This window comes from Leuciscus leuciscus (genome assembly GCF_965113295.1).
Source record: "Leuciscus leuciscus genome assembly, chromosome: 19".
NCBI classification, from domain to species: Eukaryota; Metazoa; Chordata; class Actinopteri; order Cypriniformes; family Leuciscidae; genus Leuciscus; species Leuciscus leuciscus.
In genome coordinates, this window is record NC_138743.1 from 19302672 (window position 1) to 19319388 (window position 16717).

The following is a 16717-nucleotide window of genomic DNA, read 5'->3' on the forward strand; positions in this document are numbered from 1 at the left end:
TCTTAAACCTTTTTACAGAACACAATCTCTGTTAAATCACACATTAGCAGCCTTAAATATAATTATAATAATAATAAAAAAAAAATTCAGATTCAGGCTGATTTTTATAAATGACAGTAAAAGTTTAATACATTCACAGATTTTTCAAATACAATGAATTGATGAGGTTTGGGAGTGAGGCATGTGGGAACACATACATTCAAAGACAAAGATTAAATCAGTAAGTCAGCTTGCAAAGAGTTTTTCCATAGCCTCTTTATCTTAAAACAACATGGCATTTGGAAGTCTTACCAAGTGCAAGCAGTGACTATCCGATCACGTCAGCTTATTTGTACTATGAGCTGAAAGTTCAAGCAATGCAGTAAAATAGCTTTTATGTAATGCTGTTGTATGACATCATAGTTGTACAATAATCCTGACAAAAAGTTTCAAATATATAATGTACAGTGGCCCCAAAATGTATTTGGACACTATATCACACTGAAGACAAATGACGCTACAGCTTTTCCTCAGAATTAACTTCACATTTCTTAGCCATTTATGCCATTACATTTAATCAGTTGGTCCAGTGTCCTTTAGTCCTTTGGGCAGTTTCTTCACAGCCAGAAAGTTACAAAATCGTTGTCTTTTTTATGAGTGTATATCTTGTTGTTTCATATTTTTTAAACCTAACAACCTGGAAAAGTGTGCTTGGTTATCTTTGTTTTAAATACATGTCACTTTATTTGATATTTTATTTTTTATGTTTTATATACAATTTTAAATGGGACTTGAAATACTTTTTGGGGCCACTGTTTGCCTGAGTTCATATTATATGATTAGAAATTGTGTGGAAAATATAAAAGTCAACAATATATTTGTTAGTTTTTCAGGATACAATAGTTTTAAATACTTCTTATATCATTGCATAAAGGGTTGTTACTGATCACAATAATAAGCAACTATAATTGTTGAAAGAAAGTTGAAGGATCTCTCTTAAAATATATATATGAAAGCATTGGTCAAAAGGCATATCTAGCGATGATTAAAACTGGGTCTGTAGAAAAAGCTCATTCAAAGCAAAATGAACTACGATCAAAAGGCACTTAAGAAAGAAGTCTCACATTGGCTCAGATTTTTTGGCATGTTACAGTGAGTCAGTCAGTGTCTGTTAAGTGCAATTCAGCAGATGACAACAATAACTGACCCGCACTTTGAGTTAACTTTAACCATCTTACATTTCATTAGGCTATACACTGTGAAAAAGAAATTGTTGTTTCAACTTTAAAAAGTTAGTGCTAGTGCTAGTGCTGCCTTAAAATGTTAAGTTTAATCAACTTGAAATGTGAAGTTCTAAGTGACAACTTGGATATTTGAGTTGTAATTTTTTTCTTACATTTTTTTTTTTCTTAAAAAAATGTAAGGCAGAATGAATGCTTACTTTTTAAAGTTGAAACAACACATTTGCTACAGTGTATAATGCCTACACTTAAAAGATTTTAGAGACCACTTATCAGTTTAATAATATGAATTGCATGTTTTTTAATTTTAGCTACACGTATTTAGAAAAGCACCACTTACAAAAGAATCCATGCTTCATGGTGTTCACTAGTGTCTTTAACAGCTAAAACTAAAATCTTTAACAGCTAAAACTAAAATCTTCAACAGCAGATGGTTGAAAAGCTCCGGAGGTGCTTATTGGACCTTATTGGCTCTTGTGTTGTGAAGTTGGTTTGAAGCAGAGCTTTAAGCCTCTGCTTTGTTCTGGGAAAAATCGCCATGAGTCAAACGCTCTTCGGTTTCTTCCTCTTCCTCCGGTACCTGCATATCAAAAGCATCCACAATTACCAAACTTATAAGCTACAAGACATTTTCATGAATGTAAAAAATGTTGTGACCATGTATTACTAAATAGCATTTAGTAATTTCTCTTTTTTTATTATGCGGCTCTTTGGAATAGGCCTACTTGATCCTGATTGGTCAATCGCTCCATCCAGCGGTATGTTGTTCCCCGATAACAACCGGTAAGAACTGATAACACAGGCTCATCTGGGTAACTGTCACAGTCGGCACTTTACGCTTGCTAGGAACGTTTTTTCTTCGTGGAAGTTTTGCGTTCGGTGAGCAAAATCAACATTTTGTGTACAGATATTTAATTATATTATATTAATTAGTATCTCAGACTCACTCTCTCTTGTTTCATCCAAACACAGCTGCTGCCATTTTTTTGACAATTGTTTTGTAAACTGTAATGGATTAAAAAATAACAAACGATAAACGAAGATCTCAAATTAATATCTCTTATTCCCATATTATTTATGTGGCGAAATGCCATGTAATAAGTGGTATGACTGTACCATATCTCTTAAATGTCTGTCTAGTTTGAACTTTCCGCTTGCTAGCAACTACTTTCGTTTTTACGTTTGCGTTTAAAGAGCCAATAAATTGTTTCAACTCAGATCAATATTTCATGTCTAATTATTTACTTATGTGGCAAGTAGCCGTGTAATAAGCGGGATAATGTACATTATCCTTTACTTGACGTACCTCCCAGAAGATTGAGTCGTCAAAGCAGTTTTGGTCAGGTGGCTGTCCCAAAAATGGAATCTTCATAATCAGACCTGGAGGAAGTATGAACAATTGTTTACTTTGTGTTGTTTTATTATACATTTATATATATATATTTTTGCAATATAATAAGGTAATTTTAAGTGGGTCAGTGACATGTGTCCAAAAATCTAGATAAAAACCATGTGCAAAGTTCTTAAAAAAAAAGTGTACTCTTTGAATTCATGTTGGTTTCATATGGTTTTAATCTGAATAAAATGTATTAGATCTGAATAAAAATAAATGCATAAATACAATGTCTTGAAGATTTTATGGTGCTTGTATCAGTACCCACCTGTGATCAACCCACCCACCAAAGCAAACCCTAGAGATGATGCCAAACCCCCTGCCTGATGAGCTGCTGAAACACTGGGACAAACAAGCACAGAGATATTAAAACCATTTATTGCCATACTGATAATAGCAAAAATCCCAAAACAAAATGTTAAGAGCTGACAGCTACCCGTTTTTCTTATTCAGTGCTGCCGCCACAATGCCGGCAAGACCGCCTAGGATGCCCGGCATGCCATGGAGGTTATGCACGCCACAGGTGTCTTGGATTCCCAGTTTGGAGGCGAGTATGGGCTGAGGAAAGAGAGTGATGGACACAAAGATGGATCAATATGCAAATGATTTATGGTATAGAGAAAGTCTGGGATGTGAAAGAATATCATACAGTGAGGAACTTAAAGCCAACGGTGGAGATGATGCCTGCAATGGTTCCGATCAGCATTGCTCCGAATGGCTGGATGTCCATGTCGGCGCAGGTACCCACCGCAACACCTCCAGCCAGCGTGGCGTTCTGAATATGAACCTGTGCAACAGAATACAACAGGCTAAGTCATAAGGCTTACTAAATGTGAGATCTGGTACAATAACAAGAGACTGGTATGATGACCCACCATGTCAAGTTTCCCTTTCTTCTCCACCAGACTGGAGGTAGCATAGGCAGCGAGAGTACAAGCAGCCAGAGAGAAATATGTGTTGATAACAGCTCTTAGCTGAGCATCACCAGGGTCAGCAATAGCAGAATTAAAGCTGGGCCAGAACATCCACAGGAAGACTGTGCCTACAGACACAGGAAAAGTGGAATGTGAATGTACCTATACATACACAATGCTTGATGAATTACATTTGTATGAAGCACATTTTTAGTGTTGGTATGCTTACCAAATCGCAGAATGGAGACTGCCCTGCACTTGAATTATTTGATTTGACATAAATTATGTTGTGAGCTACAGAAGTACAGTAAGTTAAAAGCTTAATGTCACCACCAATATTTTCTAGAGTTGTTTTGTCCACTAGATTTTGTGCAGGCGTATATATTTTAAACACCAAGGTCTACACATACCGATCATTGCAAACAAGTCTGAGTGATAGACTGATCCATCTTTATCATGGCCGTTCCGAAGACCTGGGCGATAAAGAACACGAGCGACAGACAATCCAAAGTAAGCCCCAAAAGCATGGATGGTCATGGAGGCACCAACATCAGAAACCTGTTAAGAAACAAGAATGGTTATGAAGAACAGATGAAAAACTTTCAGTAGCCTAAAAGTTTAAGTTTGACTGCAGCTTTAAGGTAAGGTTTATTTTGTAGCGGTGACATCAACTGTTCAATATCAGATTCATCACATCATTAATTTCCTTTGATCCAGGCACCAAATCTTCTTCATGACTAAGAGGGTGTTTATGATACCATGTGTTTTAGTTGTTATTGGAACACTGGGTGTGTTCATCAAGTTTATCCTGTCAACTTTAGGAAGGAGATGGAAAATAGCCTTTTTCCTTCATCTTTGACCCAGCTTCCTTTTGTAAAAAAAAAAAAAAAAATTACTTTGCAGGAACTCAGACAGCATGAACATTGGGACTCTGCTAAAAAAATTATGAATAATGTTTAACCTGCACTAAACCCTCGATCTGGTGCAAATCAAGTTAGTGGTCAAATAAGAATGGAAGAGATGGTTGATTCCTCCAAGAACACTAAAATGACGAATTAAGTAAATGAACGAATGAACCTTTACAAACCCCAAGAATTTCCACAACCACATGCTCATTGATGCAGAAGATGGTGATCTCCAACAAGGTCATGATGAGAAGCTGGACAGGGCTGGTTTTCCCCAAAACCGCTCCAAACGAGATCAGAACCGTTGCTGTACTGAAGTCAGCATTTATCATTCTGTAGAGAAGGAATTATGGGACAGATGCAGAGTTTTACTCATAGGCATTTGTAGTCAGATATCTATTTCATTGTATTGTTTTACATTGATTACATTTAAAGTTAAATTGAGTTAAATGTAACTGAACATCTAGCATTTAACTATTTTGTTGAATAATAAAATAAGGAGCAGCTATATTAAGTCAGTCACCCAAGATCCTATGGTCACCAAAAGGATGAGTTTACCTATCAATGCTGACTCTTATTTTTCCATCATGCAAGTGCCAGATGTTCTGGAGGAGAAGACCCCACTGCAAGCCAAAGGCAGCCAGCAACAGGTTGACACCCACACTGCTGAAGCCATATCTCTTTAGGAAGGTCATCAAGAAACCAAACCCAATGAAGATCATCACGTGTACATCCTGAAACACTGGACACATGGATAAAAGGTTGATGAGAGAGTGGTTTCTCCACATCTAAAGCCTGAAGTTATTCACAGCATTCTAGAACCACATTTACTCCATCAGTAGTTTGAACAGGTCAGCAATGAAAATGTGCACTATAGCAGTGATTTACAACTTAAATTTCTGTCTGTTCATCACACAAAGCTATTTTATGACTTAAAAAATGTAGCAAACAGATTATATGAACAACATTTATGATATTTTGCTATTTTTGTCCTTTCCTTGGTTGACAGTACTGCATGAAGATTTGTGTAAAAAACAGATGAACAATTTATTTTCAAGGTGACCTGTTTCTTTTAAAGTACAAGAGAAAATGCATAATATATTAAGCAGTAAAGTACTCCAAGAATCTTTACACAGAAACACAATTATGCTCAGCACAAAAAAGTCTGTTTTAGAGTAAACCTTGCAAATTTGTAATGCTCATGTTCTTCAGCCAAAAACCATGTGGTACAAAGGTCTTGTGTGCTCTTCTATTAGTCTATGAATGACAGCATAAGAAGGCGCCCTAAGTGACCCTGTTGGCGTGTGTAATTTTATTTACTTCACATGACTCTAATGAGCGTTAAAATGTACTTATTCCATGATTAGTTACATTCAAGCAAATCCAGCCTTTTCAGTGCCCTAACTGGCTGCAACACAACAAGCCATAAGATGTTTTCGAAGTGGCTTTCTATGTTTTAGAAAGCGTTGACTGGGCACTGCACATGCACTAATGTAATGCACATGTAAACAAATATGTGACCCTGATTGCAAAGTTTTAAGTACATATGAACAGAACTTTCAGAATCTGAAACTCAATTGGATTAATTTGGATTGACAAAAAGCATAAACACACCCAGAGATTTGCAGTGACAAAGCAACCTGAAATCATTTGTTTTCATGAATGATACTTACCATTGGGAATGGAAACCATGTCAGAAATTGAGTGACTCTGATCCACGGATTAATCATTTCATTGCTATGATGTATATTATATTGCTGCATTTTGAATTAAAATACTTTCTGGCAATCCACCCAGGGTGTTTCCCTGCCAAAATGGGGATGGATGTAGTAAGTAAATTGTAGCAAACTGATAGCTTTTCAAGAGAAGCAAGGAAATGCTTAGAGTAAATAGGTTCACTTAGGCCTATATATTATATGTATAAAAAATTATGTGAATTAACAATACTTAAATGCACACATTGATTGTCTTAGTAACACATAGCACCAACACTGCTGGCCTTAGCCTATCTTTCCTGCAGAGAGGAAATGAGCTCTACACTGTCCAGATCAGGAAGCTGTACAGTCAACATCCCTGGACACAGAGATAGGATATGGTCCAGAACACCTGATTCATCAGCAAGGCCCGTTTTCAGACTACACAATGCAAACCATATCATTGTCCCCCTACTGATGATAATCAGACACATTAACGATTGTCAGGAAGTTTAAACGGGTCTCATTGTCAGTCCCAAGAGAGACAAGTGGAACCGCAAAGAGTGAACCTCCAAGGTGCGGCACCAGACTTTGAATAGGCGAACATTACTTCAGGCTTCCTCGGAATGCCTCTGAAACCCTCCACCCATTCAGTAATCCACACAAAATCTAAACTTGCCAGTGGACAAACCCAAATAGTCATCAATCATAGTGCTCATGGTCTGACATCTGCTAAGCTCATCAAGATAGCCGATGAACCCTGGAAGTACTACCAACTAAGCTTATAGAGGTACTTTTATTTGCTAGCAGCATATTTTTATAGCTTTCAATATATTTTTATTGCTCTCTCTCTTTATAAACGATCATATTCTAATTTTATAACATATTCCATGCTGACAGCAGACCGTACAAAGGTCTGTATACGATGATACAGTAAAAACAGACTAAACAGGAAAACTTCAGATAAATATGCAATGATTAAAAATCAGCAAAGTTCAGTCTTATCTCGCTATGCAACCCATCTAAAAACAAACAGACAAGAGAATGTGATCTATAACTGCATAAACTCTATTCTCACTGGTCATTTTTTGAAGTTTCACAGAAAACATCTCAACAAAAGGATCCCCCAAAATTTGATAGGATCTAGCTGTTATATCACCACAGCCCTTCCCATCCTTCTTACTTCCAATTCAGTTGTGATACCACAGTAGTGTTTTTTTACTCTGTATTCAACCATTCGTTTACTTTATTGTCACTAGTCTTTGATGGTTGTTGAGCAATAAAATGCTGTCTTGCTGGAACCCCCCAAAAAACATTTAAGTGGGCCTCTGACACAGCTGAAACAGAGGTTATCTACCCTTATCAGCTGTTGTACGGCCCAAGTCTTTTCCTCTGATCTTTCTGTTGAAAACATATTTACAGTGATAGAGTTGGCTAAAGAACTTTTCACTGGCTATTTAATGTATGCATACTTTGGAAGAGCATCATAGAGGAATACAGATAAACTTGCCGGCTGAGTAAAGGTGCATAATCCATTTTTCCCAACCATTAGCTCTTACAACAAACAAAATAATTTTCCCCAGTGAAATTTTTCGTATTTCCCACATGCAACAGATTTGCTGATAAAATCTCAAAGGTCCTATTTTCCTAATGGGTGGAAATGTTCCTCTCTTCGCAAATGTTCAACTACTTAATTACATTATGTCAGCGCTAATTTAGAGCGCTGTGACATAACTTAGCTATATCTGTTTTCTCTGCTGCCAAGATTAAAGTGCCCTTTATTTTCTTTTCTTTGAAGCTTTTCTCATTCATTTTTGGAATGCTTTGCATGTTTGTACAAAAGTAACAGATGGCCTTAGTTTTCCCAGTCTATCAACACATATGCTTTTTATTTTTATTTAATTTTCACGTTTTCTTTGAATAGTTTTTAAAGGTCATCAAGTTCATTGGGTGGCAAAGAATTTGAATGCTCTAATACAGGGGTTCTGAACTTTGGCTCTCGAGGTCCACTTTCCTGCTGATGTTTGCTCCAAGCCTAATCAAACACACCTGAACAAGCTACTCAAGGTCTTCAGGATTACTAGAAAGTTACTTGGCAAGTTTGATCAAGGCTGGAGCTAAACTCCGCAGGATTTGAGTTGAGTTGAGACCCCTTGCTCTAATATATATACAACTTCACATGCCCAGCACTTTGAAAACTAAAAAGTTTTATCTATTCAGTATATCTATGCCAAAAAATAAATAAAAAATAAAAAGCAAAGTAACTGATATTAAGAATGCTGACTGATTGACAACATTAACATGCAGGCTCATACTGTCTCTGAACACACCTATTGCAAATCAAAGGCAGAAGAGTTATTGTTAAGGGTAAATATATTTAGTTGAATCTGGAGATTTAACTGCACAATTAAACTCTTGTTTATTGGAGAAGATTGTTGTTTAAAGGATAAAGGGGGCTGGACTAGTCGTGTCTCTGTAGGGTACTGTGAAAACCACTAAGAACAACAAACTACGACTGCAATTAACAAACAGATGACTGTTCTTGTCAAGTCCTAGATAAATTCACCAATGACATTAACATTAAAGTTCAATGTACTTGTAACTTTAAGACAATTATGCAGGTTACACATTTTGAAGGCTTGAATGGAAACTTTGAGGACACATGTGACATTAAGACTAATCTTGCATGTTCATCCTCTCCACACCCTAGAGCTGGTTTCAGTCCAAACTGTGTCCAAGCAAGCAACTATACGAGTGCAATTTGAAGATAAAAGGAAATATTTTTCAGCCAATGCTTGTCATCTCTGCAAATGAGCATAGCATGCAGAGAAAAATAAAGGAATGCAATTGATGTTGGAAACATCTATAAGGAAATGTACAGACTGAAGGAATAATTCCTTTCATAAGGGAACAAATTCTCTATATCAGTGGTCCTCAGAGGGTCACAATCCAAAATAAACAAGCTTATCAACATTTTTAGGCGAAATGAGAATGTTTCCTTTAGCTTTAGCTGTTGACAATTATGTACGTCCAATCAAACTCTACTACAGTATGTTTTTCTACTTCATCTGCCGTTGTGTAAAATCTACACAAATGTCAACATGGACATGCCCTTAACATTGAAAAACATTAAAGCTATATGTTCCCAATGTGCAATTATTGGCAGTTGAGAGCATGAAACCATCCGATCAAAATTCAATGCAATTAGATCCAAACTGGTCAGTTTTTCTATCCAGCCCATGTCTTGTTAATAATTTGATATGTAGTTAAACTGATAATGTTCATAGTAGCATTACAATTTTTAAATGTTTGGTCCTACAGACATTTTGTTTTGTTTGGACATTCAATAATTTTGTACTGTATTGAGTCACCAATTAATGTCCAGTGTAAGATCTGGCTCCTGAATCAGAACCAATGGAAAAGCTTGATGGATGGCATTGTTAAAATACTAAAGCTGAACTTTATCAACCTCTCCTCTTTGTCTTTCTCCAGAGAATGCAGGAGTCCATGGCATTGACTCCTCTCCAGTGGGAGTATTTTTAGAGACTTGCGTGCTGAATGAACATTAGTGAAACATTGCCACCAAAGCCTTCGCAGAAATAAACCCTTCAGTCAGTGAACACTGATGAGTGAGTAGCACCATGAAACTCAATAGCAAAGTTGACAGCTTAAAAGAGGATGAATTAATTTGCAGGAGGGGCAACACCAAATCATCCAGCAAAGTTTTATTCAACTTTTACTGTGCTTCTGGTGACTGACAATTAACAACATTTCTGCACCAATCACTACCAATTTCCAACTATCTGACCCTTAAAAATGTATTCACTGGAGAAACCTAATGTGTTCTGGTTTCATCAGTGAAATAACATTCCAATAAAATTTTAGTCTTAATTAAAACCAATCAATTTAGATGTCACAACAAGACATGATATATGCACACATATACATTAATCTGACAGATACTTACTGGGATAAAGGGTCATTGGAGTTTGGGGATGAGTGTTATTCTGGTCTGCATGATGACCCCCACCATGAGCATCACCGGTGTCATAAACCACAAAGACAGCGTACAAGACAATGGTCACGGCTTCCAGTATCAAGGCCAGAATGGGGAACTTGAACCTCATGTTGGTGGCGTACGCTGGCATGTTTGAACAACTTCTCTGCCTCTGTTGTTCTTCCTCTTTTGGTGATTCTCCCTCTTGTTTCGACCCCTCTCACTCTCCACGCTGTCTGTGACTTGTGGGGGGAGTGTAGAAAGTGGCATGTGGTTTTGAATTGGCTGCAGGCTTTAGGAAGACCAATGAAAAGAGAGACAATTGAGGTGGGGACGGACACCGCCTGTTGCACTGTACTTGAATGGGTTTCCTCTCTCCTCCTACTTATGTCAATTAAGAACAGTGTTGTAAATGCAAAAAAAAAAGAACAAAAAAAAGAAGCATATATAGCTTATATGTCTCTTTAGAGAACCATAAATATGGGAACTATTGCAAGATTTGCAGCACTTTAATTATAGTTTGGCTACATTTTAACGCATGGCTGGTTACACTTCTTAATTTAAAAATGTTTCATAGGGTTATCCTGTAAAAAATCATGATGAGTTAAAATGATGAATTTGTTATTTTATTATTTACAATATTTCTGTCACGAATGTTGTGGTAAACAACATGCACGGAGAAGACAGTATCTTTAAACAGTCTAAAAACATGAAGGAGAATTACAGGAGCTCTTTCAAACCATACATCAAAGACATTAACCAACCAAGAACTGAACAAAACAGGGAGTATTTATACATAAAGAACTAAAAGAGACACAGGTGAGACTGAGTAATCAAGGAAACTGAAAACTTTTAATGCGTTTTGGCCGTTCATTTACACAACAACAGCGTTTTAGGGGCCCGAAAACGCAAACTTTTGAAAACTTTTTTTTTGAAAACGATACGGTTATTGTCTCCGTGTCAATTGCAAAACATGCGAATATTTTAAAATGGTGACATCATGCGCATGCATATTATGTGTTCAGTCTACAGGCATGTAGTTTCTTTACAAAGTGACATCGCCAACTACTGGCCTGGCATGACTACTACAGCATTTTAGTTGTTTTCACGGATCCGTGTTAACGGGGATCATTTTGACAACGTTGTTGTCTGTAAACGAAAAACACAAATGAAAACCGTTTTTTTGTACATTGCGTCACGTAAACGTAAACGTACCTCTAGACACATGAACAAACAGACAATTAAACTAAACAGAACCCTATGTTTTCATCCAAAGTTGCAAATTTAACTTATGCACATAATTGGAATATTGCATAAAACAATAAAGCAGTGTTTCCATCCCATGTGTTCAAGAGAATAAAATCATTACTTACTGGGAAATTCTCTCAGAATATCTGTAATAAAAATGCAAGTTTCTGCAATTGGGGAAGAAACTGTGGCTCTTTTTTCGTACATCATAAATTACTTGACTCAGAGCGCACAGCACAACGCAATAAACGTCATGTTACCATGCAATGAATCACACATTTCAGAATGATCATTTGAGATGTTGTGCAATAAAACATATCTACTGGTTAGTTATCACATCCACTGTTGAGGCAAAGTCTTGTGAGTTTTCAGGGGATTTATTCAGTATGTGTTTTCATCATAAATGTGCATTTCTTGTTATCGGATAAAAAATGTATCCGCCTCAATTGAGCGTTTAAAAAAAGTTTTTTTATGCGCATTTTTAGAATTTCATCTTGTTGTTTTCATCCAGCACTTTTTATGCAATATCCCAAAATAAAAATAGGCGGATGGAAACATCAACAATTACTCTCTAATTTTCTTTTATATTGCTTTGGATTTATGTATTTTGGTTCCTCTTTTAGGCTGAACACACCCTGAAGTTTGAGAGTTGAGTAGTAGAGCGTGGAGCAAGAAAGAGTTGTTGATAATATCATTTGGTTTTCACTTCCTAAATATAGAAATGCATTTTTGTACACCACAATGTAAACAGTGAAAACATCTGTAGAGCAACAAACAGGGACATATGATTTTGCACGTCCTGATTTTGCAGTTAGATGCGTTCCTGGGTCAACAGATTTTGTTGATCCTGGAACAACATTCCTATCTGAAAATTTCATCCTAACTATATCCCTATAATAAGTTATCCCTAAAATCAGAGGGAAATGATAGGTGAATAACACTGATGTAGAAGCACCTAACCCTGGTTATACTGTAAGCCTAAACTTGACATAAACTGTAAACTTGTCCCTCAATTCTGATTGGTTGATTGGAATGTTGTTCCAGGATCAACAAAGATGTTGATCCAGGAACATGTTGTACTAAGTGAAACCTCATTCTGCTATGATTTTAAAACCGATTTAAATAGACCAAAATAAAAATACAATATGAAACAGTAAAAACTCTTTAATCCATAACACTTTCATGAGAATAAAGTAAAAACTCAGCTAGCTGTAAAATTTCGATGAGTTATAATATTGTTTGAATCACGAATGATAACTCATCATAACATGAATGAAAAAAATGTATGAAAAATCCCATAGACTAATGCTGCCTTCAAGTGCACCTGGGAAATACGTACCTCCAAATCCAGCATTCAAGTCAGAAAAATAATATGGCAGTAGTCTAAATACAAAAGAATTGTAATGTGAAATATAAAACCAATTAACTATATCTAAAAAAAAAAATAAAAAAAAAAAAAAAGATTTTCCTATCACTTACAGTATTTAAACATTATCACAACTAAATGTGAAGTATAAAGTTGAGTGAAGTCGCCATGAAAAGGAAGTTGCAATAGACTTTTCTTCCCTTTTGTGATGTACAGTATAAAGTGAAATGGCTTCTGGAACAAGAAAAAGTGTAGAATGGGACTTGTTTTTGTCAATCGGGAACTGACTGGATGGTTGTGGTTTGCTATTGGTCGATCTCATGTGAGTGACAGGTTGTCCCACCCTCACGCCAGTGAACAAGTCATGATATTTATATTCATTTAATCAATAATAATTCTTCTACTGCAAGTAATGATGTAACAGTTATCATTTTTGAAGGATTTATGTAGATGTACAACTCAGAGGCCCTTTATGTATCATTTTATGGCTTTTTAAGAGAAACAGGCGCCCTTAGAAGATACCACAAATACATATATTAGACCATGACGTGATCAGTTCCTGAAAGAAAACTGTGCGTATTTTTGGCACGGTGGCACCTGAAGGGATGATGGCAGCTATGAGCAAGCTGAGTCTGTACAGAGATTGTGGGTCACTGAATCATTAACCAGTCGCCCCTTTCAAAGGATTCTCCAGTCTCGGTTTCTTACCCAGAACCCCCCTCATGCAAAGGTCTCAGGGTTCCCTGACCTCTTTAGTAAATCACAACTCTTGCACCAGTGTTGACTGTTATATACCACAGCACTGCAGGCGTGTCACAAGCTTGAAATAATTAACACACATTCCTCCCTATAGAATTCCGATGAAGTTGCACGCATACTTTGCATGATGATGAAGATTAGATACTTAGGATTTCTGTATGTTATAACATGAAGCATAAAATGTAATCATCTTTGACGTTTGCTTCATCAATGGTCTACATTTGACCGGTAAAAGAGTTCAGACTTTAGATGAGAGAAGTCAGGGCTGTGACGGCAGATTAGTTGGGTGTATGTGATATAACCCAGCACTGGTTCACTGTGTGGGAATGGTATGTCTATATGAGCGGCTCTCCTATATCACACATCATGCATCTCCTAGTAGACTGGATCACCTCTGAATTATTGTATCCTTCCTGGAAGAAATGCATGCAGAAAAAAAGAGATATACAATTTAAACATTCCTGTGTGTTTGTCACAGAGACAAATTACTCCGAAACAATGCTTAGAGTAAACATGAGGTGGAGTTGCCAAACTTCCTAAAGACAACTCAAAAATTCGGTTCAGTGTCAAGGAGCTGATAAATGGGAGAGATCCAACAACTGAAAAACATTGGCAAATATCTGTTTTGTTTTGTTTTAAAATACTTTCTAATCTATGGTGTAGGTGTGTAGGTGAGGTGGTGTGTCGAATATTATAAAAAAAACAAATAGACTAGACATGTTTTTGCAGCGTCCCTTTAACCCTTAAACGCATACCTCGGGAGTCGGGTCTTTAGTATATATATTGTTTCTGCACAACAATAATTTAATCACCTTTATTCCAGAAGGTGTCAATGTCTGATATACAATGATGAAGTGACGTTTCATTCATAGTTACGTCAGGCAGAAAACAAAAGAATAGGAAGTATCATCAGCAAAATCTGAAACCTGTCACTTGATGCTGGATCTGATGAAGAAGCTGTCAGCGATCAAAATGTTGATTTTGAAGATGATGAAAATGATATTTTTGAGAATATGTTTGAGATCGCGAATATGAGACAGATGCTGAATGCACTGGGAAATGAGCTCTGACGAGGACAGTGATGATGGTACAAAACATCTGCTCAAGCTAGTAAGTTCGGATCATTTTACTGACTCGCTCATCAAAATGAACAAATCTTTTTTCGAGTCATTTCGTTCATTTCAGCAGAATGTATTTAAAATGTTACATGTTAGCCAAATTCCCCAAACACATCAAATGTTGATCGCATTTAGAATAAGAAAAAAATTGCAATGCAAGGAAAAGGCCAAATTATGAGAAACAGAAACGATTCATTAATTTTCTTGGTCTTCAAGCCATGCAGTTCATGTTTCGAGTCTATCGACTTCAGGTTCGAGTCATTCGTTCATCACGTGACAGCCATAAGCTGAGCTATGCAGTCGATATACAGAATTGATTAGTTCATCTTTTGAGTCTTCGGGTTCGAGTCATTCGTTCGTCACATGTGAATAGAACGAAAGACTCAGAAGAATTAGACCTGAAGACTCGAGAGGTGAACTAATCATTCCTCTTTCCGGTACAGCAGTCTCAATGGGACTGACAGGAAGTCGCTAAAGACCCAAATATGTAATAATAATTGGCAAAACTTTCTTGCATTCAGATAGTTAAAGGAATATTTTATGAAACTGTTGTCATCATTTATGCACCCTCATGTAGTACAAAAATGACTTTCTATCTTTAGTGGAACACAAAATAAGTTATATATCAGAATGTCCAAACTGCTGCTTTCTAAACATTGACATTGAATGTAGACTGTTAAGCTCAAAAAAGCACCAAATAGTCATATTTGTATTATAGCATGCATATTACAAGTCTTCTGAAGGCATATGGTACTTTTGTAGGAAAGAGTCACATTTATTTGCTCAGAATTTTTCCTTGACAGCCTTGGTCACCATTCACTTTCGTTTTGTTAGAATCCCCTAAAGGAAATTTTGCTAAATAAGATGTTTTTAACCTTATTGATACCACTGCCCCCCAAATATTATGTTTTTACAAGGGGCCACCTTCCTAAAATATAAAGGTATATACACAAAAGTTTTTTTTGTTTTTTTTTCAGACAAAATCAACATGAGGGTGAGTAAATGATGGCAGATCCTTATTAAAGGAGCAGGTTTTTGGAGACAGCAAGTATCAATCACTGTGAAGTGATCCCTAAAGCAATGGAAGATTTATCCTTCTAGACCTATCTTTCAGACTATACTCTCTCGCAGGTCAGAACTTCAGAGTGTATTGCATATTTATCATGGAAAAAAACAAGCTCATCCAAAAGCTCATATGTTCTGAGTTTGAGGCTAGTGGTGTAAGTGAATCTGTCTGACCTGCGCTCAAAGACAACAGCTGTCCACCGATTCATCACCCCAAGGAGTCCACAGCTGCTCGACTGCATCAATACATACGCCGGCCCAGGTCTGTCATCAGGACCCTGGGCCCCTACATACTCAAAGAATTGCTAGGTGTACTGAATTATAGTTACAACATTTCAGAAATTATTTGTAGAGGGCTTCCAATTCCTACTAGATTCTATCTTCTGGAATGCTGAAGCCCCCAGTGACGATTCAATTTAAAACATCCCATTCAACACTAATAGTTTCCAGAAAAGCTATTGTAATGTTGAAAGATTCTGCTATCGGTGTGGATGGATGGAATTCACATTTTTTTAAATTTCAATGTTCAATTATTGTTTTTAACAAAAGTGATTATTGTCTTTGTATATGGTCCCACATGGACAATGTGCTTCTTCATTGTTTGAAACATGATCTGATATTAACCTCATGACTAGCGATTGTATTGGTCCCAGGCATGTTCTGATTTTGTCCACTTAGATTTTTCCTTCAGGAAGGTTGATCCTGGAACAACATTCCAGTCTAAAAATGTCATCCTAACCACACCCCTGACCCTAAACCTAACACTAGCCATAAGTTAACCCTACAATCAGAGGGAAATCAAAGGTGAATAACACTGATGTAGAAAAACCTATTCCTGGTTATAAAGCCTAAACTTGACATAAACTGTAAACTTGTCCCTCAAATCTGATTGGTTGATTGGAATGTTGTTCCAGGATTAAAAATCTTGCTCCAGATCTCACACTCGTGCCTTTTTTTTCACAATTGTGATTGTCTTGCAATCGTGACCTTTTCTCTCAAAACTATGACTTTAGATTTCACAGTTGCTCTTGGGTCTAC

At 36.7% G+C, this 16717-nt stretch overlaps 1 protein-coding gene across 1 annotated transcript; it reads right to left on the reverse strand.

Annotated features, from left to right (window-relative positions):
* Positions 1-98: 98 nt before the first annotated feature.
* rhag (Rh associated glycoprotein) lies at positions 99-10382 on the reverse strand. Its single transcript, XM_082147028.1, has 10 exons — positions 10094-10382; positions 4991-5174; positions 4615-4765; positions 3938-4085; positions 3489-3655; positions 3263-3400; positions 3050-3171; positions 2882-2955; positions 2527-2600; positions 99-1800 (listed from the first exon to the last, which is right to left on the reverse strand). The coding sequence occupies exons 1-10, from the start codon at positions 10272-10274 to the stop codon at positions 1726-1728; spliced, it is 1314 nt and encodes a 437-aa protein (XP_082003154.1). The 5' UTR covers positions 10275-10382; the 3' UTR covers positions 99-1725.
* Between the last annotated feature and the right edge of the window lie 6335 nt (positions 10383-16717).